Raw genomic sequence first — 20,455 nt, 5'->3', positions numbered from 1 at the left:
GTTACAGAATGGTCAATACTAAGTGAGTAGTTCTCTTGAATTGAGATTAGAACTCAATTGTGTTCTAAGCAAATGTACTTAAATATTTCAGTGCTCTGGGTGAAATGGTGGCATTATTTTTGCAAAGTGCAAGTACTGTGTGGAGTATCAATTTACTAAAGAATCACTTAGAGAATAAGGATGCACTCAATCTTAGGCTCTGTAGTTTGACTTCCAACTTTGTCTTGCTTATACGCATCACTTGGAAGAAAGGCTGAGGCTCTAGCTACAAATAACAGCTGGGAGTGTTTGGAAGAAATAGAAATACAAATAGAACTCTCCCCCAGTTTGTTGAAAAAGTAATGATATTTAATGCCCACTGTGTTGTACCAAGTGCTTGGGAATGCAAGAGACATTATTCGAGAATACATTAAGAAGCAGCAGGGTCTATCTCTATCTTTAGTTTCTGTCTTCCCTTGTAGTCCGTAAACTCCTTTTGTGTGGGGATTGTGTATACTTACTCTTTTGTACTGCACATTCCCAAGCAGGTAATACAGTGCTGTACATCCAGTAAGCTCTAAATAAATATCGTTTATTGATTGAAGTAATATGCTTCCTGCCTACAAGGAGATTAGACTTTAATGGGGGAAACTATAAAATATTTACACATCGAGCAATGAATGTTTGTGACACATATATATGTAAATAATGTACAGAGTCTGCTCAGATGGGTTCAAATTCCATGCACTTGCTCCTGGAGATTGCCTGTGGGTTTGAGTGATCTCAGGTTCTGGGATCTAATCGGAAAAGACTTGTTGGAGAAGGTGGGATTTTAGAAGGGCATTGAATGTGGGGCAAATGTGGGGAATACTGTGTTTTTTCAGTTTTGAGGAGGAGGGAGTTCCAAGCCAAAAGAGCGGTGTTAGTACAGGAGTGAAGGCAGGAGGTTAGAATGAACAAGTTAGTTTACCTTGAAAGGACCAAAGAGGGTGAGCTAGTAAGTAGCTGGGGAGGAGAGCAGATATGTAAGAAGAAGGGAGTTAGTTGTGTGTGTTTGCTTTTTTTGTTGGTGGTGTGTGTGTTTGTGGCGGGGGGGACGATGTGGAGGGAACAGCATTCCAAGATGGTGATCTGAGCAGCACTGAGCAGTTTTAGATTGGAGGCGGGGATATGCAAGGAGGGTGATTACTCATGCAATCCTGTTTATTGAGTGCTTACTGTGTGCGGAGAACTATAGTAAGCACTTCGGAGAGAGTACAATGTAAGAGTTTGTAGACGTGTTCCCCGCTCACAGCGACCTTACAGACTGTAGAGGATGTAATAGTCTAGCAGACTCTGAGCTCGTTGTGGGCAGGGAATGTCACTGTTTAGTGTTGTAGTTTCCCAAGCACTTCATACAGTGCTCGGCACAGCAAGCACTTAAATACAGTTGAATGAAGGAATAAATGGAAGTTTGGAACAGGGTATTATTCATTGTCGTATTTATTGAGTGCTTACTGTGTGCAGAGCACTGTACTAAACACTTGGGAAATACAAGTCGGCAACACATAGAGACGGTCCCTACCCAACAGCGGGCTCACAGTCTAGAAGGGTATTAGTGCTTGAGGGGAAGAGGAAGGAGCATTTTCTGGGGATATTATGAAGAGAGCTCTGGCAGGATCTGTTAGTGGATTAAACGTCAGGATCAAAAGGCTTTGAGAATCTAGGACAACATTAAGTTTACAGGATTCTGGGACAGGGAAAATGTAAGCTCATCGTGGGCAGGGAATGTGTCTACCAACCCTGTTATATTGTACCCTCCCAAGGGCTTAGTAGAGTGCTCTGCTCACAGTAAACTCTCAATGAATGTGTTTGATTGATGGTGGTATTATTTCGAGAGCAGGAAATGTTAGGAGGAGAGGGTCTGTTGGAGGCATGGCAAGGAAATCCTGTCCTCTTCTGCTATTTCCCCCATAGAATTGAGGTTTACCTACAGTGTCCAGGATGTGGACTATGAGAAGCCCTCTACATTTTCTACTTTTTTCCTCCACCCTCTTTCTCTTTGATTTTCCCTCTATCATTCAGCCGGAAGGCATTCCACCCCAAAGGCCAGACAACCAAAGCACTTAGACACTCTTTTCAGTCATACATTTGAGGTGGTTGAAGTGGGAAACACAAATTGGGCTCCCGGTGTTTGGACTGTAAAATTTTTATATAGAATGTGTCTTCAGGGATTGTGTTATAATAATTATGGTATTTATTAAATGCTTACTATGCACCAAGCACCGTTCTAAGTGAAGGAGCACCAGGCACGTAGGAGGAACAGTAAGGGAGAAGAGGATTCTGGCTATTCAGAGATCTAGAGCGATGACCAGCGCTTTGTAATGCCATTTGTCGGCACAGGTCCGGCATCGGATCTGCAGTTTGCAAGGCCTTTATTCATTTTCCTGACAAGGGGCTTGGTTTATACAGTAAACGGTCTGAGTAGCGGGTGGCAATTGCTGGAAGTCTCTGAACCCTGATGGCATTTCTCCACGATGTCAGTTTGTTTGGCCGACTCACCCGACTACGCTCGGTGGGGTTAAATGAACTGGTTTGGGTCACCAGGTCCAGTGGGAATGAGCCCGCTTCAGTTGTGAAGGGAAAATGAATAAGGGAAGGGAACATTTCTCAGGACATCACTTTGCTTTTCTGTCAAGAAAAACTAAGAAAGCCATCTACGTTCTTGTTTCTCCTTCCTGAGGAGCCTGTTGGTTAGTAAAGAACAAAATGATGCTGGTTATATTTCTTAATCTCCGACTAGACTTACTGCAATTGCTGATATTTAGCACCAGCTTAAGCACATCTTTGGAACTTTTATTTCCCCGTGAGCTCTAGATCTAGTTTAGTTTCATTTACTATCATTTTAGTTTAGTTTACTGGCTGGTTTACTATCATTTAATGTTTTTAATTTAGCATTTTGAGAAGATCTAGAGACATTTTTTTCTTAAATTTTATAAAGCAGGAGAGACCTGTTGAACTAAGAGAATTTTCTTTCAAGTTTTTGAGGAATGAGGCAATATCTAAACTCAAAGTAATGAAAAAGAAAGATAATGCAATTACCATAAGGGCTAGAATTCAGTTCCCCTATTTTTCCACTGGCCAAATTCTCATTTATGCATCCCTGGGTGTCTTCCAAAGATTTCTACAGAGAATTGTGAGCCCAGAAGTATGTGATAAAAATTTGAGGTGGGAATGTTGCAATAATTAATGTTTTTTTCAAGCTTTATTATCAGGTGGTGTTCCATTTTGATCAAACTGAAAGGAAATCACGTGTTATCTTCTTTCTCGCACTCTTTTCTTTTTTCCTATTATAGTTAATGTTAAGCAGATTTAATACAGTGATTAATGTCCACGAAGTAGAGTTTAGTACTTGAAAGAACAGTGGGGTTCTCTTTCACCCTGATATTCATTCATTCATTGTCGTATTTATTGAGCATTTACAAAATTGCCAGGCTTTGTGAGGAAAATTATTGCCAAATGAGGCACATTTTATCCATTTACTACATCTGTTTAATGAGAAAAATGAAATTAGTGGTGAGTGCTTTAGGGTTTGTGATCTATTGTTAAAAGAGTATCCAAAGAGAGAATAAATGGCGTAGTGAATAGAGCGCGGGCCTGAGAGTCAGAAGGTCATGGGTTCTAGTCCTGACTCCACCACTTGTCTGCTGTGTGACCTTGGGCAAGTCACTTCACTTCTCTGGGCCTCATCTGTAAAATGGGGATTGAGACTGTGAGCCCCACATGGGACAGGGACTGTGTCCAACCTGACTGGCTTGTAGCCGACCCAGCGCTTATTAGTGCCTGGCACAGAGCAGGCATTTAACAAATACCACAGTTATTAAATAATAAGGGGGAAAAATGAAATTTCAATTTAATTTTCTGTCATCTGCAGGTCACCTGAGGTTTTGCCTTTTGATTCTTAACCAGCCTTTGGATAGAGATCATCTTCATCATTTGTGGAGCAAAGGTAATAATGTATTTGCAATCTCAATTACTTTGATAGTGGCCACAGTTCCTGTAAAAATGACTCAAATCTTGTATGTCAGATGACCTTTCCAGATTGGTTGTGCCCTAAATATCCAATAAAGAATTAACTAGTATTCATGTTTTTCTCTCTATAGCTAGAATAGGGGAAAAAAATTCAGATGCTCCCTACTGAGAACGGTCAGCTATAAGACATACAGAAGGTGACCCATTTTAATCAAGGAAAAATCTGGTCTAGGTGGATTTTATTGGATCACTGGGAACTAATATGATGATCCTGCCAAAATGAGATCCTTTTTCTAATTTTCCAGAACTGGATCTTAGAAATAGTGCAGTTGTAATATTCGAATAAATGGATTTGTTTCTAGAGTGCTTACATGAGTCAGCTCTCAAAGACCCTAGCTGTCCCAAGCAGAAGGGTGGAAGAACATCTCAAGGAGGCCTAGTCAGTCAATCAATCAGTGGTATTTATTGAGAGTTTAGTATGTGCAAAGCACTGCATTAAGTGCATGGAAGAGTACAATACAACAGAGTTGGGAGGCACATTTTATATATTTTCCCAGATTTAGATTTTTTTTAGTCATGCACAAACGTATTTTTAATTATTCACACAATGTTCCTAACTAGAAGGAGTAGTCTTGAATAGAGGTAGGCTACCTTAAATTGGAATTTGTCTTGTGCTGTCGAGTCATCTTCGACCCATAGCAGTGCCATGGACACATCTCTCCCGGAATGCCTCACCTCCACCTGCAATTGTTCTGGTAGTGTATCCATAGAGTTTTCTTGGTAAAAAATACGGAAGTGATTTACCATTGCCTCCTTCCATTCCGTGAACTTGAGTCTCCATCCTCGACTCTCTCCCGTGCCGTTGCGGCCCATCACAGGTGAGTTTTGACTTGTAGCAGACGGCCTTCCACTCGCTAGCCATTGCCCAAGCTAGAAATGGAATGGATATGTCTCTACTTCACTCTCCCTCCCATAATCGAGACTGGTAGGACACTGGAAACTCTCCAGGTGTGACCCTGAGAGATTCGCACTACACATAATAATAATGATGATGGTATTTTTTAAGCGCTTACTATGTGCAAAGCACTGTTCTAAGCGCTGGAGGGTTGCAAGGTGATCAGGTTGTCCCGCGTGGGTCTCACAGTCTTAATCCCCATTTTACAGATGAGGGAACTGAGGCCCAAAGAAGTGAAGTGACTTGCCCAAAGTCACACAGCTGACAATTGGCGGAGCCGGGATTTGAACCCCTGACCTCTGACTCCAAAGCCCGGGCTCTTTCCACTGAGCTAGATGGTATAAGGTGTCAGAATGGATGGGCTTTTTTCTCAGTCTCCAACATTTTATATTCTTTAACCCTTAGGTCAACAGTTATTAGTCCTAGCTGATGCTTTTACTTGGATCTCTTTGTTTTTTATTTTAACTTTTAGGGGTTTTTTTAAAGTGCAGTAAGGGTGGTGGCAAAAGTTAGCTACCACCATTGGAAGTCCAATACTGGAGATTAACTTTCCTCTTTTTTGCTTCTGCCTTGCTGTCCCACAGTAGAGAAGCAACATGGCCTAGTGGCTAGAACAGAGACCTGGGGGTCGGAAGTATCTGAGTTCTAATCCCAGTTCTGCCACTTGTCAGCTGTGCGATCTTGGTCAAATCACTTCACTTCTCTCTGCCTCAGTTACCTCATCTGCAAAATAGGGGTTACAACTGAGTGTGAGAGTCCATGAAGAAATCTCATGGTGAAAGCAGGGTCATTACTGAGAGAGTAGAAGGTTACCGGAGTTGTTAGCCAAGGATTGTGTAGGGCTCCCATGCCTAGTTGATAGTCTATATTTGAGACATTTACAGCATACCTCTATTTGCTAAGGGGGAGAGACATAGACATGAAATGATGTATTTCCTAGTCCACCATTGGAAGTGAACAAACAAGTAGTTGCAAGCTATAAAATGCAATTTAAATGCCAAACACCCATAGAAGATGAAATTGTGAAGTTTTATGTGCTGGCTTTTTTCTCTCCCTTTGATGCCTTCCATTTCACTTTTAATTGTCTCGTGGTTACCAGTCCCTAGGTGCTTTTATCTTCCCAATAGTTGGCAACAACATGAAACCTAGGAATGTGAAACTATCTGCGTTTTCTACCCATTTTCATTTAAATATCAGTAGGTAATACCCACATGGTGCATTTGATTGAAATCCCCCCTTGCTATTAGAAGGGAAGTTGTTGCGCCTTTCGCCGTGGAAATGATTCCTAGTAAATAGTTCCCACAAGATTATGAAGTTCCAGTTGATGGCAACTATTAATTTCTCGGTCCCTTCAGTTTGCTGGTGGAAGAGGAGTGGTCTTCTGGGGGTGCCACTGCATCTGCCTGATGTGGGCCCCCACAAAAGTTTTGTTTTGCTGAAGGTTCAACTAATAAAGATAACTTTAGACAATGATTCAGTGGTTTTTACATATGGTATTTGTTAAGCACTTACCGTGTGCCTGGCACTGGGGAAGAGATGTGGTAATCAGGTTGGACACATTCCCTGTACCACATGGGACTCACAGTCTTTTTCTACAGATGAGGTAATTGAGACACAGATAAATGATGTGACTTACCCAAGGTCACACAGCAGTCAAGTGGCAGAGTTGGGACTAGAATCCAGGTTTCTAGTTGCAATTTCTGTTCTTACTCCATCACTCACGTGCTTGGTGGCAAGTAAATTCCCTCCTCACTTTTCCCAGCTGAAACTAAGTATACTTAGTACAGTCATCGGCACACATTTAGCACTCAGTAAATACCACTGGTTGAGAGACGGATGATGTCAGTGAATAAGGGTCAACTGCAGAGTAGGTTGAGCATCTCGAAAGACAGGTAAAGTCAGAGTTAACAGTATTATAAACTCATTTGTGTGCTTCCAAATCCTTTCATCTCATCTCAGTTTCTTTTCCCACTCTTCACTCTTATAGTGTGGATCTAGGGTGATGGAATCAATCAGTCGATCAGTAGTATTTATTGAGCACTGACTATATACAAAGTGCTCTACTGAGGGCTTGGGAGAGTAAAATTCAACAAAATTAGCAGACATGTTCCCTGCCCAAAACGAGCTTACGGTCTAGAGGGAGATTCAACCATCATTCATTCATTCATTCAATCGTATTTATTGAGCGCTTACTGTGTGCAGAACACTGTACTAGGCGCTTGGGAAGTACAAGTCGGCAACGTATAGAGACAGTCCCTACCCAACAATGGGCTCACAGCCATTCACCTTGAGTCAATGGCTTATGCTTTTTTCCTTTTTTATGTCCATCATTTTCAGTGGAAATTTAGTGTGTATTTCAAATTTGTACCCAACTCAGAACCGGCTGGTAGGATAGAACTTAGGTTAATTTAGAGCCGCCATGGTTAATAAATGGGGAAATGTACATAAATTCATGATTGAGATGTCACAGCAACCTGCCTGCTCTAAGGCAGACTTTTGAAATAGCACTAAGGCTCTCTACCTGCTTTACCTCCATTGCTTCATCCCCTACGACAGTGTGTTCAGTCACTAGTAGATCAGCAATGATGGACATAGTCTCTGCCCTCCCCCCACAAAGATTTCAAACATAGAGCAAAACTGCTTTCTAATGTACATTAAGCAGTTTTATTCTGTGATTCTCTGTATGTGCTATATATTCAAAGCGTGGATATTTTCCCAACGTGCTTGATGTTGGGCGTAATGAAGTGAGTTTATTTTGTTTTTACTATGGGAGTCAGAACAGATCTATTGCTAGGTCTGCTGGGTGTTGAGGGAGGGGGATTTCATTGTGGTGCACAGAAAAAGACAGGATCGAGCAGAATGAGGGCTATTACATTAAAGTTGAAAACATGGCGGGGGGTCAAAATAACGACCCCCTCGTCCAGTGGTGAGCCTGGGTTGTGTTTTTCTTTCTTCCACTTGAGACACTCCAAACCCCGAGAGTAGGCCAAATCACTCATTCTTCTGTTCTCAGAATCAGGGTGACTTGTTTCTAAATGGCCTGCCCTGCAGTACTGACATTTTCATTTTCAATAGCGCTTTGCTTTCTCGTGAATTGTTTGGCTATTGAAAAGTAAAGGTTCCTTCCCCATGGTGGACCGTTTCAATTGAAGTGGACAATTTATTCTGGTAGCATGAAGCACAACTGGAGCAGTCTACTTTGAAGCAACACCATCAAGGAAAGTACTGGGAGAATTCGCCATGTTTTCTTCTCCCAAATACAATGCCTAAAGTAATATGGAAAGGCATTTATTTTAACCCTAGCCCTGCTCTCGTCACCTATGGGAGAGGAATTCCCTGCCACTGACTGTGGTGGATAGGTTAAATAAAGTTTTAGTGTTATTGGGTTGGAATTTCCCCCACAAGCTCTCCTCAGTTTCTCCTTTGCATCAGGGAAGCAGGATGGCCGGGAAGCAGAAGCAGCATGGTTTAGTGGAAAGAGCTCGGACTTGGGAGTCAGAGGACGCGGGTTGTAATCCTGGCTCCGCCACTTGTCTGCTGTGTGACCCTGGGCAAGCCACTTACCTTATCTGTGCCTCAGTTAACTCATCTGTAAAATGAGGATTAAGACTGAAAGTCCCACGTGGGACAACCTGATTACCTTTTATCTACCTCAGTGCTTAGAACAGTGTGTGACACATAGTGAGCGCTTACAAATACCATTATTATTATTATCAGGTTATGGCTGGTGGTTGTTGATAAGATTAGGTTAATGCAGGGAATAAAGTTAAGGCCAATAAAAATTCCCCCAAGAGATATTGTTTGTTTATAGAATTGCAACCATTTTGAAAGAAAAAATGAATAATTAAGAACCCTGTTTGGTGTACTAGTCATTCGGTCAATTGCATTTTAGTGAGTGCTTACTGTGTGCAGAGCACTGTACTATGTGCTTGGGAGAGTACAATATAACAGACACATTCCCTGCTGTAGCATTTAGAGCAGCTAAAGCTTGCTGAGCTTCAGTTCCCAATTATAGAGAGGTGTTTTAAAGTATTTAGAAGAAGAGCCTACTAGCAATCAAGAGCAGAGGAGAAAAAAAGAAAGGACATTACTGAAACCCTTTAGTTCAGTTTTGGGAAGGAGTCTATTCAGGGATTTCCCTTTTGATGATTTGACTGGGTGAAAACCTAATGAATTTTCCCATTGTGTCTAGGTTTTCCAGGGGATATTTCAACAAGTTAAACTTAGGTACAGTCAGTAACTGGGGAAAAATACCCCAAGAAGCTAAGGATGTTTTAAATAGATACATTGATTAGTGAGAATGTTGGACAGATCCAACCAAGATTTTGTCTGACTGGTCGGTCCTTTAGGAGAATGTAATATTTTCCTTCGCTATGAAAATAGCTCTCAGGATTCCCAGGAAATAAGAAACAAAGGCATCTTTGTAATATCTGGTCTTATAATTATTTCATCTATAATGAGCACACGTATATTTTTAAAATTTCTAAACTGTGATAGATTTCTCTCCTGATTTTTAGCCTGGCAGACTGGGGTATCTTTGAAAGTCACCCAGGGGTTTGGGATTAAACCTCTTTAATCCCCAATTTTAAGATTATTTGCATTAGCAATTTTTCTTAGCTGTCTGCTGTTGCTCAAAAAGATAGGCACTGATCTGAAGAAGCAAATGATCTACATTTTGCCCCCAAGACTACAGTGGCTCCAACTTAATTGATCAAGTAGCATGAGATGTCCTGAGGCTGCAGAAGGTCAATGCATTTAACTCTCTGCCTTGGGCAGACTTGACGTAGACGGACAGACGAGTACTGATACTAGGGAGCTAATCAATACATACGCCTCCTCTCATTCTGATGCTGTCACGGTTGCCAACAGTAGTCAACATAGTTATCCCACTGGCAAATGAAACCCAGAATGAAGCAATTTGGACCTGAGTACTTTTGGGATCTTCATCTCTGTCCTGGGACAGAGTGGGGTACACTAATATAACCATCCCTCTCCATAAGCCTGGGCATGGTGATTTTATTTCAGGTCCTGATTGCTTTTTAAAAGAGAATCTCAATATGTTTAATTTGCTAAATTAAGCTGCCAACTTCAAGCTTTTTATAAGGGCCTCAACTGCTTTATCACCATGTTTCTGGTAATAAGGAGCTTAGTCTTGGAGTAATTTTGTGTTGTGCAATAGTTAGGACTCGCTCGGTATTTATGAGACGACCGGGCTGACAGTGTTTCGTCATTTTCTGTGTTCGTTACCCCGTGGAATCTCTACTTCGAGCACATTTCAGGTGAACATTGTGGTCAGGATCCAATGAGCAATTTGCATGTTTCGTTCAGGTCTGTTGAGCAAAGCTATGTACGAGCTGCAATCTCTGTAAATAAGGCTGACGTGAAAGATATGTGCCCTGCAAAATGGGATCATTTAAGGGTTTAGAAAAATCCTCAGCAAAAGGACCAAGTTAATATAAAGTTGGAAATATTAGTTGTGTCCAGAAAGTTCAGTATTTCCATTGCCTTAACTCTCAGTATTTGCGCAAGGTATCAGTACCTACAATCCCAACTCAACGTGACTTCGCATACTTAGTGATTTAAAATACCCCACCACAGCGTGTGAATTTGAGGTCAGAGAGGTGCAATTCCATTTTTTTATGGTAATAGTCTCACCCGTTATGTTCTGCATTGCTGTTTCCCTCTCTGCCTGTTGTAGTATGATTTTCCCATACTGATGGGCAGATTCAGATTCTAATTCCCCTCCGTGTCCTAGTTGTCTCTTCTGTGTCTGAACTCCGTTTGAAGTCAGTAGGAGCGTTGTGTGTGAAAGAGTTTCATGGAGCATAGACAAGAATGAGAATCCACTATGTCATTTATTGTGATTCGGCTTGCTTTGTGAAGTCTGCCTTCTTTGGACACAGTTTTTGAAACACTTAATAGGACAGACACTGGGTACAGTACTGAGGATCTAGGTTTTGGCCAGCCTCATTCTAGTCAGCTAAAACAAAAGGAAATGTAAAATTAGAGAAATGAATGGTGTTAGTGGGTAAGTGCAGTGTTAGCTAGGGACTTGAGTAGTATTGCAATAATTTCAAATCGGGTTGAAATAAATGTGAACATGGTAAAAATGCAACTTTTTAAAAAAATTTAAACCTTTGTAAATATATCACAGCTTCTCTCGAACAGAAAATGACTGGCAAATTGGCAATGAGAAGGCAATTGTTGGGTTCACCCAACCAATTTTAGAGATGATCCATCCGTGTATTAGGCAATTCTGAATACTTGGGGCCACTGTCCTGCAGCTTTCAGCTTGAAAAATGCCTGTTTTCCACCTTGATTAGAACTATATTTTACTTTTTTTCCTTTTGGTTGCTAGCTGTACTCCAGTTTCCTACAGTTTTCTCTAAGCCACACTCCTCCTTTTGGTTCTGAATCCCTGACCTGCCATTATATAGGTGTGGATCATCATATATATATCTCTATGTTCCAACCTACGGCTTCTTATCTCCCTAAATAAGCATGTTACTGTGCATCCATATATATATCGCAGTACATATCCATTGGATATGATTCCCAAATGTGCATCTCCAGCCCTGATCTCTCTCCTGCAATCTCAAATTTCCTCCTGCCTTCAGGACATCTTTACTCTGATGTCCCGCTGACACCTCGAGCTTCTGTTTCAAAACAGAACTTTTCATCTTCCCGCCCAAACTTCATCCTTCCCCTGACTTTCCCATCACCATAGACAGCACTACCTTCCTTCCGGTCTCACAAGTCAGTAACCTCCGCATTATCCTCGACTCTTCTCTGTCATTCAACCCACATATTCAGTCTGTCACCAAATCTTGTCAGTTCAACCTTCACAGCGTTGCTAAAATCCTCCCTTTCCTCTGTATCCAAATTGTTACCAGGTTAATCCAAGCACTGATCCTATCCTACCTTGATTGCTGCACCCACCTCCTTGCTGAACTCCCTGCTTCCTGTCTCTCCCAACTCCAAGTCCGTACTTCACTCTGCTGCCGGGATCATTTTTCTGCAAAACCATTCAGTCCATGTTTCCCACTCTTCGAGACCCTCCGGTAGTTGCCCATCCACCTCCGCATCAAACAGAAACTCCTTAACACTGGCTTTAAAACAACCTTCTCACTGTACCTCATTCCTTTCTATCTCACTTCTGACCCCTCACCTCCATCCTGCCTCTGGCCTGGAACTCCCTTCCCCTTTGTATCTGACAGACGATCACTCTCCCCACCTTCAAAGCCTTATTAAAAGTGCATCTCCTCCTAGAGGCCTTCCCCGGTTAGTCCCGTACTTCCTATTCTCCCACTCCCTTCTGTGTCGCCTTTGCACTTGGGTTTGCACCCTTTACCCACCCCTTTCTCAGCCCCACAGCAGTTGTGTATAGAGCCACAATTTATTTGTGTTAATGTCTGTCTCCCCCTCTAGACTGTTGTGGGCAGGGAACCCGCCTACCAACTCTGTATTGTACTCTCCCAAGCCCTTAGTACAGTGCTCTGCATGTAATAAACACTTTATTCATTCATTCAGTCATATTTATTGAGCGCTTACTGTGTGCAGAGCACTGTGTTAAGCGCTTGGAAAGTACAATTCAGCAACAAGTAGAGACAATCCCTGCCCACAGTGGGCTCAATTAATAAATATGATTGATGGATCTGCATATTAGTTTCTGTGGAGTAAAGACGTCAATATTGACACAGAGACATTTGTTTTCTGAGGCGAATACCTTTGTAGTGCTCCCACAGGTGGCACTTGTGAAGGGTGAGCACAGTTATACTTCTAGCTGTCAGTGCCCCCATAATGGTGTTTTCTGAGGGAAATCCTTCACTAGCTGACCATCTAAATCAATCAGTCAATCAATCAATCGTATTTATTGAGTGCTTACTGTATGCGGAGCACTGTACTAAGTGCTTGGGAAGTACAAGTTGGCAACATATAGAGACGGTCCCTACCCAAGTCAGCTCTGCAGCGAGGAACGGGCGGGTACCCAATACAGGTGCCCGCTGGCCAAGTGTGAAGCAGAAGCAATCAATGAATCCATCAATCCTGTTTATTGAGCGCTTACTTTGTGCAGAGCACTGTACTAAGTGCCTGGGAGAGTGCGATACAACAGAATTAGCAGACACGTTTCCTGCCCGTAACGAGCTCTAGAAGGGAGACAGACATTAATATGAATAAATAAGGGATTTATAATATATAAATTAGAGAAGCAGTATGGCCTAGGGATAGAGCCAGGGCCTGGAAATCAGAAAGACCTGGGTTCTAATCTCAGCTCTGCCACTTGTCAGCTGTGTGACCTTGGGCAAGGCACTTAACTTCTTTGTGCCTCAGTTCCCTCATCTGTAAAATGGGGATTAACACTGTAAGCCCCACTGGGACAAGGACTCTGTCCAACCTGATTTGCTTGTATCCATCCCAGCACTTAGTACAGTGCCTGGCACATAGTAAGCACTTAACAAATGCCACAATTATTACTATTGTTACTATTAAATGTGCATAAGTACTGTGGGTTTGGGGGTGGACTGAATATCAAATATCTATAGGTGAGAGATTGAAGCAGCATGACCTAGGGGATAGAATACGAGCCCAGAGTCAGAGGGACCTGAGTTCTAATTCTTGTTCTACCACTTGTCTGTTAGGTGTCCTTAGGGAAGTCACTAAACTTCTCTGTACCTCAGTTACCTCATCTGTGAAATGGGGATTAAAAGATTGTGAGCCCCATGTGGAACATGGAGCTATCTCCAACCTTATTAGCTTGTATCTATCCCAGTGCTCAATAAAGTGTCTGGCACATAGTAAGCACTTAATGGACACCATAAAAAAAGTTACATTTGATGGATTGTGGGGGTCCCTGGGAGCCCATATCTGATTGTACTCCTTGTGGTTGAAGGGATAGATAGATTTAGGGTTTGTGAGCCACATTCTCTGGGCCGTGGCTCATGATGACGAATCCCTTGGGGAACTAAAAGGAGACATTCTCTTCACTCCTTCTTTCCTCCCGTCCATTTCCCTGACGGTAAACCAAGTGGAAAGACATCCTACATGGTTTTCCTACAAACAGTTCTCTCTTCCTGCAGAGGACTTGGATTCAGGCTAAATATCCATCTTTTGTGTGGGGGAGGAAAGGGGTTCACTCCAGTAGGCCTCCTTCCTAAGCTATGGCTTAGATTTTCACAGACTGGCTGATTTTTTAACTAAATAGATCATTAGGTGCAAACCTTATTATCATTTGTAAAGGAATGTTCCGTGGAGTCTTAATATCTTTTTCATTAACTGTTCTGTCATAACAAATGTAAAATGAATTCATGGGAGCGATCACAAGAGCCTGCGTGAAAGATGATCTGTACCTTTATTGCAGTATTGTAATAAAAATAATAATAATACTTTGCAAAAAAGGGCAAGGATTTCCAAGTACCTAGCTTTTGTTAATCCCCTTACTAGGCAAGCAAACTGGCCTCATTATTGCAGTTTAATTGGTTATTGTTGGGGCCTGCAATGCTTTGCGGGACGGGGGTAAATGTCTTTTGTGCCCTTTCACTCCACAGAAACTGCCCTCTCAAAGGTCACCAATGATCTCCTTCTTGCCTAACCTAAAGGCCTCTACTCCTTAGTACTCCTCTTTGACTTCTCAGCTGCCACTGATGATGTCAGCCGCTCCCTTCTGGAAACATAATCCAACCTTGGCTTCACTGACACTGTCCTCTCCTGTTTCTCCTCCTATCACTCTGCCCCACTCATTCTTAGTCCTTTTCACAGGCTCCTTCTCGGCCTCACAGCCCCTAAATATGGGAGTCCCTCAAGGATCAGTTCTGGGTCCCCCTCTAGTCTCCATTCACACCCATTCCCTTGAAGAATTCGTTTGCTCCCATGGCTTCAATTACCATCTCTTTGTGGATGAGTCCTAAATCTACACCTCCAGCCCTGCTCTTTCCTTCTCCGCAGTCTTGCATTTCTTCCTGCTTCCAAGACACCTCCACTTCAGTGTCCCAACGACATCTCAAATTTAACATGTCCAAAACAGAGTTCCTTCTATCCCCACCCAAACACTGTTCCCCCTGTGACTTTCCCATCACTACGGACAGCAGCACCATCCTCTTTGTCTCACAAGCCTGTAACCTTGGCGTTATCCTTGACTGATAGCTCTCTCATGCAATCCACATATTCATTCTGTCACTAAATCCTGTCAGTTCAATCTTCACAACATGGCTAAAATTCAACCTTTCCTCTTCATCCAAGCTGCTACCATGTTCGTCCCAAGCACTTAATCTATCCTGCCTTGATTACCACGGCATCAGCCTTCTTGCTGACCTCCTTGCCTCCTTTCTCTCCCCACTTCAGTCCATACTTCACTCTGCTGCCCAGATCATTTTTCTACAAAACCATTCAGCCCATGTTTGCTCACTCCTCAGGAACCTCCAGTGGTTGCCCATCCACTTCGACATCAAACAGAAACCTTGCCCACTCCTAATTTACCTTGCTGATTATCTACTACATCCCAGCTGGCGCACTTCGCTCTTCTAATGCCAAGCTACTCACTGCACCTCAGTCTTGCCTCTTTCACCACTGACTTCTCATCCATGTCCTGCCTCTGGTCTGGAACGCCCTTCCTCTACATATCCAACAAGACAATCTCTCTCCCCACCTTCAAACCCTTATTGAAAGCTCATCTTCTCCAAGAAGTCTTCCCCAAGTGAGCCCTCAATTCCTCTTCTCCCAGTCCCTTCTGAGTTACCTTTGTACTTGGATTTGCACCCCTGATTCACTTAAAAATAAATTTGGTATATCAGTGGGAGTACAGCCTCTCGATTCTGATTTTCCTAACAAGTTGAAATTGCCCTTTCTTGCAAAAAAAGCAAATTCTATTACCTTAAAAAAATCCTCCTAAGATTGGGTGCAAGTTATAAAATTAACTGCCTATATCTCATTCACAAAAAGATGTTTAGGTGAGGAGAAAAAATGTACAAAATAATCTTCATTGTATCCTATATTTATTAGCTATTTTTATTTTCCACTTGTGGCAAAGTACGTTGCTAGGTCTCATGTTTTAACACATATATCTTAGTTTTATTGAGTTAATTAGTATTAGTAAGCATTTTCATAAGGTTTCAGTAGTATCACAATCAGTGTATTGCCTTCACTGCACGTTCACTGCCTCAGATAAAATGTTGCACAGGCCAACGTAGAATGAAACCCTTTTTACTGTTATGAACAAGCCCAGTGATCTGATAGAGTAAATAAATGAAAAAGATTTTAGAGGAGACCCAGAGCTATGTCTGTTTGGCAAAGCAAATCCACTGAATTTGAATTAACCACTGCTCTGGATAATTCATTTCAAAATATGGGAACCAGAGGATCTGATTGGTCTGCACTGTCTGAATCGGCTGCATTCATTGTGGTTTATATTTGTGCTGTTCGTTCCCAAAAGAGATTTCTTTCTTGCCAAGGAATAGCGAGAAACTAGGGGAAGATTACCAATTGCAGGGCATGGAAAGAACGTTTTTCAGGAGACTCATTTAAAGTGACACTATCTGAGAAAGGTCGCTTTTAAGCATGCAATCCTGAGTAATTACATACAATATTTTATCATTTGGGATTGGACAGGCTTCCAAGTAGCAGTTGGCTGAAGGCCAACATGTGAAACCAAATGCTAAGTTTAGCTTGAAATGTTTGGCTAATTAGTACCTAGTGGTATTATTCAACCTTATAATTTCAGTGAATCAAATATAAATTTGATCTTGTGGTTCCCTCCAACTCAATCTAAAAAAAGTATTTATTCTGGTTCCTACTCTGTGCAGAATACTACTTGGGAAAGTACAGTGGAGTTAGTCGACATAGCCTTATTGAAGGCACATCTCCTACAAGAGGCCTTCCCTGATTAAGCCTCCTTTCTTCTTCTCCCACTCCCTTCTGCATCATCCTGACTTGCTTCCTTTATCACCGCCCTCCCCGCCCCTAACCCCACAGAACTTATGTACCCATCTATAATTCATTTATATGATTGTCTCTGTCCCCCTCTAGACTGTGAGCTTGTTGTGGGCAGGGAATGTACCTGCTTATCATTATATTGTACTCTCCCAAGTGCTTAGTAAAGTGCCCTGCACACAATAAGCACTCAGTGTAAATATGATTGAATGAATGAATAGGTCCTGACCTCAGTGAGCTTATGGTCTAGCAGGAAAGACAGCCAGCTTTTGTCTAAAATAAGGTAAAATTAGGTAAGTCACAACTTATCTGTGCCTATTACCTCATCTGTAAAATAGGGATTGATGTTAATGTGGGATAGGGATGGTGTCCAACCTGATTAGCTTGTTTTTCCCAGTGCCTAGCACATAGTAAGTGCTTAACAAATGCCATTAAAAAAGAGAAGATGCACAGAGATCCCAAGCGATTGCAGGCCAACAAGAATAAGATTGCTTGTCTCATCTGGAAGGTGGAATTTCTTGCCCGATAGCCTCTTTTCTCTGGGGAGAACGGATTTGAGACTAATAAATTCTTCATTTCCAGCTTCCGCTAATTCCAGCTTCCACTGATTCTTTTTGCCCCCTCCTTGGGAGTGGTAGAATTGACATTTCTCCATCTTTAAGATGGGCGTACTTGCTTTTCAATAAAACCTGGCTTGGCCACTCATCCATATCAACAGCGTGCTTAAAGTACTTACTGCATATAAAGTACTGAAATAGAGACGTGAGTCTTAGAGCTGGGTTTAGTGGACAGGACAGTGTTAAGGGATCTATATGTGTAAGTACATGCTCTCTCCTCAATTCAAGGGCTTTTATTCCTAAAGGCCATAGTATAGTGGACAGCATCAATTTGGTGTGGTCTGGCAAATACACAGTTGTTCCCTGGGCTGCTGAGACTACCACTCCCTGCAGCCCTTCAGGCAACTGTGAAAATAATAATCATAATAATGATGATCATAGTAAATGGTGGTATTCGTTGAGAGCTATGTGCCAGTCACTGTACTAAGCACTGGGGTGGGGTGAGCCCCATGTAGGACAACTTTATTAACTTGTATCTACCCTGGAGCTTAGAACAGTGTTTAGCACATAATAAGCACTTAACAAATACCATCATTATTATTAATTATTATTGTTATAAAAATTGTTATTTATTATTGTTGTTATAAGCAAATCAGGATGGACACAGTCCCTGTCCCACATGGGGCTCACCATTTCAATCTCCATGTGAGGTAACTGAGGCTTAGAGAAGTGAAGTGACTTGCCCAAGGTCACACAGCAGACAAGTGGCCGAGCCAGGATTAGAACCCATGACCTTCTGACTCAGGCCCATGCTCTGTCCACTACGCCAGGCTGCATCTCATGCTGCTGCGCCATTTCTAGACTGTGAGCCTGTTGTTGGGTAGGGGCCGTCTCTATATGTTGCCAACTTGTACTTCTCAAGTGCTTAGTACAGTGCTCTGCGCACAGTAAGCACTCAATAAATACAATTGAATGAATTTGAAAAGATGCAGTTATCCTCTATTCATGTTTTCCAAGTCTCCTGGCATTTTGGATCAAGCTCCAAAATGTTGCTCACCATCTTTTGTCCCTTTTCATTTCGCTAATCCCTCCTATGGCACATTTTCCCACCAGTGCCCTTCCTCAGTCCGTAAGGCTGAACTTCCCATCCTTTCCTCCTTCTTTGACTTCTTTGACCTCCTTCTTTTAGACTGTGAGCCCACTGTTGGGTAAGGACTGTCTTTATATGTTGCCAACTTGTACTTCCCAAGCGCTTAGTACAGTGCTCTGCACACAGTAATCGCTCAATAAATGCGATTGATTGATTGATTGATTTGACTAGAGAAAAAGCCTAGGCCTCCTCTTTCCTCGTTACTGAGCAACAGTACTCGCTTTCTATGCAGAAAAACATTATCCATTCCTCTCCATCCTCCTACGTGATTAAAGCTTCCCCTTCCCCGTGGGACCGACTGCTGCCCACTCCATACATGAGGAGGGGTGTGTGTGTGTGTGTCTGTATTTGTGTATGCACGTGCGTATCAGTGAATGGTTTCCTTTGGGTATTGGCATGATTTCACCGCCCACCCATGTCTCCTGACCTTGGGCGAGGCCAGGTGATTTTGTCTAGAGCCAAATCTCATTAATCCTAAAGAAGCACTGCCCTCATTAGTCCCGCTTGTCCTATAAAATAGGACTATTGAAAAGGCTTTAATGATGTGCGAAAGTCAGCCAGAGCTCAGGAAGAGGAATTTGTCAAGATACAGTTGGAGAAAATAAATGCTTTATTACTCCTATTACTATGCTCCTAGTGTGTATTTAATAATAATAATAATAATGGGATCTTTATTAAGTCTTTGCTATGTGCAAAGCACTGTTCTAAGCGCTGGGGAGGTTACAATGTGATCAGGTTGTCCCAGTCTTAATCCACATTTTACAGATGAGGTCACTGAGGCACAGAGAAGTTAAGTGACTTGCCCAAAGTCACACAGCTGACAGTTGGCAGAGCCGGGATTTGAACCCATGAACTCTGACTCCAAAGCCCGCACTCTTTCCACTGAGCCATGCTGTTTCACGCCGCTGTCTTTGTATTTCCAAAAGATACTCGATTAGCATCCTCTTTTGAGGTGAGGATGTTGCAGCTAGAAAGGTTTATTTGCTTTTTGAAGTGTCTTTTTTGAATCGTGGCACATTCGTATAGTGTCACGTCAATAAAAGGGACTAACCTAAAGAAATGCCAAAATCATTAGCAGTTAATTAACCTTCTGTACTTCTCTCCAAATTGACTTGAGTTTAATTGAAGATACAGGCTCAGTTACTAGCTGTTGTTGTAGTGTAAACAAACAAATGAACATGGGACCAAGTGAATGAGGAATAATCAGTGACATAAATTCAGAGCCTCTATTACAGTCTACCAAATGGCACTCAATCAATCAATGGTATTTATAGAGTGCTTACTGTGTGCTTGGGTAAGTACAGTACAGTAGATTTAGTGTGGTAGACATGATCTGTCTGCTCAAGGAACTTACAAAATATGATACGAATAAAATTTCAAAGGAAGGGAAATATATCAGTGATATTTTTATTGCATTTATTGTATACATATCCATAATCTGCAATGTATGTATCTGAAATTTATGTTAATATCTGTCTTCCCCTCTAGAAAGTAAGATCCTTGTGGATAGGAAGAATGTCTACCAACTCTGTTGTATTCTTCCAAGTGGTTAGTACAGTGCTCTGCAAACAGTAAGCACTCAAATGCTATTGATTAGGATTTTATTCTCCTTTGTTCTTGCTATAAATTATCACAATATATATATTGAATATCAATTCTTACAAAGTTCTAGAATATGCAAATTTGGGAAACATCCCAAATTATGGTAATAAATTTAAACTCATCTCATTGTTTGATAATGATGTATGTAAATGGAATTTCTGTTTTATCTGTCTCATGGGAAGCATTAGATTATGACTGAGGGTTTTTGAAGACATTGCTGCTCCATCCTGACCTCTCCAGATTTTCTGCATCTGAATCCCAAGCAGAAGGCGCTGATTC

At 41.9% G+C, this 20,455-nt stretch overlaps 1 protein-coding gene across 3 annotated transcripts in view; it reads left to right on the top strand.

Annotated features, from left to right (window-relative positions):
• Positions 1–20,455, top strand: part of TPK1 (thiamin pyrophosphokinase 1) — a 348,586-nt gene that overhangs the window by 77,288 nt on the left and 250,843 nt on the right. For 2 of the 3 annotated variants that reach the window (XM_038760339.1, XM_038760338.1), the window contains exon 3: positions 3,893–3,967. The exons of the other annotated variant lie outside the window; for it this stretch is intronic. In XM_038760339.1, the coding sequence (XP_038616267.1) occupies positions 3,893–3,967 (75 nt within the window). The remainder of the gene's footprint in view (positions 1–3,892; positions 3,968–20,455) is intronic. 3 annotated transcript variants of the gene reach the window in all.

Source organism: Tachyglossus aculeatus, chromosome 18 (assembly GCF_015852505.1).
Source record: "Tachyglossus aculeatus isolate mTacAcu1 chromosome 18, mTacAcu1.pri, whole genome shotgun sequence".
In the NCBI taxonomy this organism is placed as follows: Eukaryota; Metazoa; Chordata; class Mammalia; order Monotremata; family Tachyglossidae; genus Tachyglossus; species Tachyglossus aculeatus.
The sequence above is the reverse complement of the archived record's forward strand: the minus strand, read 5'-3'. Positions and strand labels throughout refer to the sequence as shown.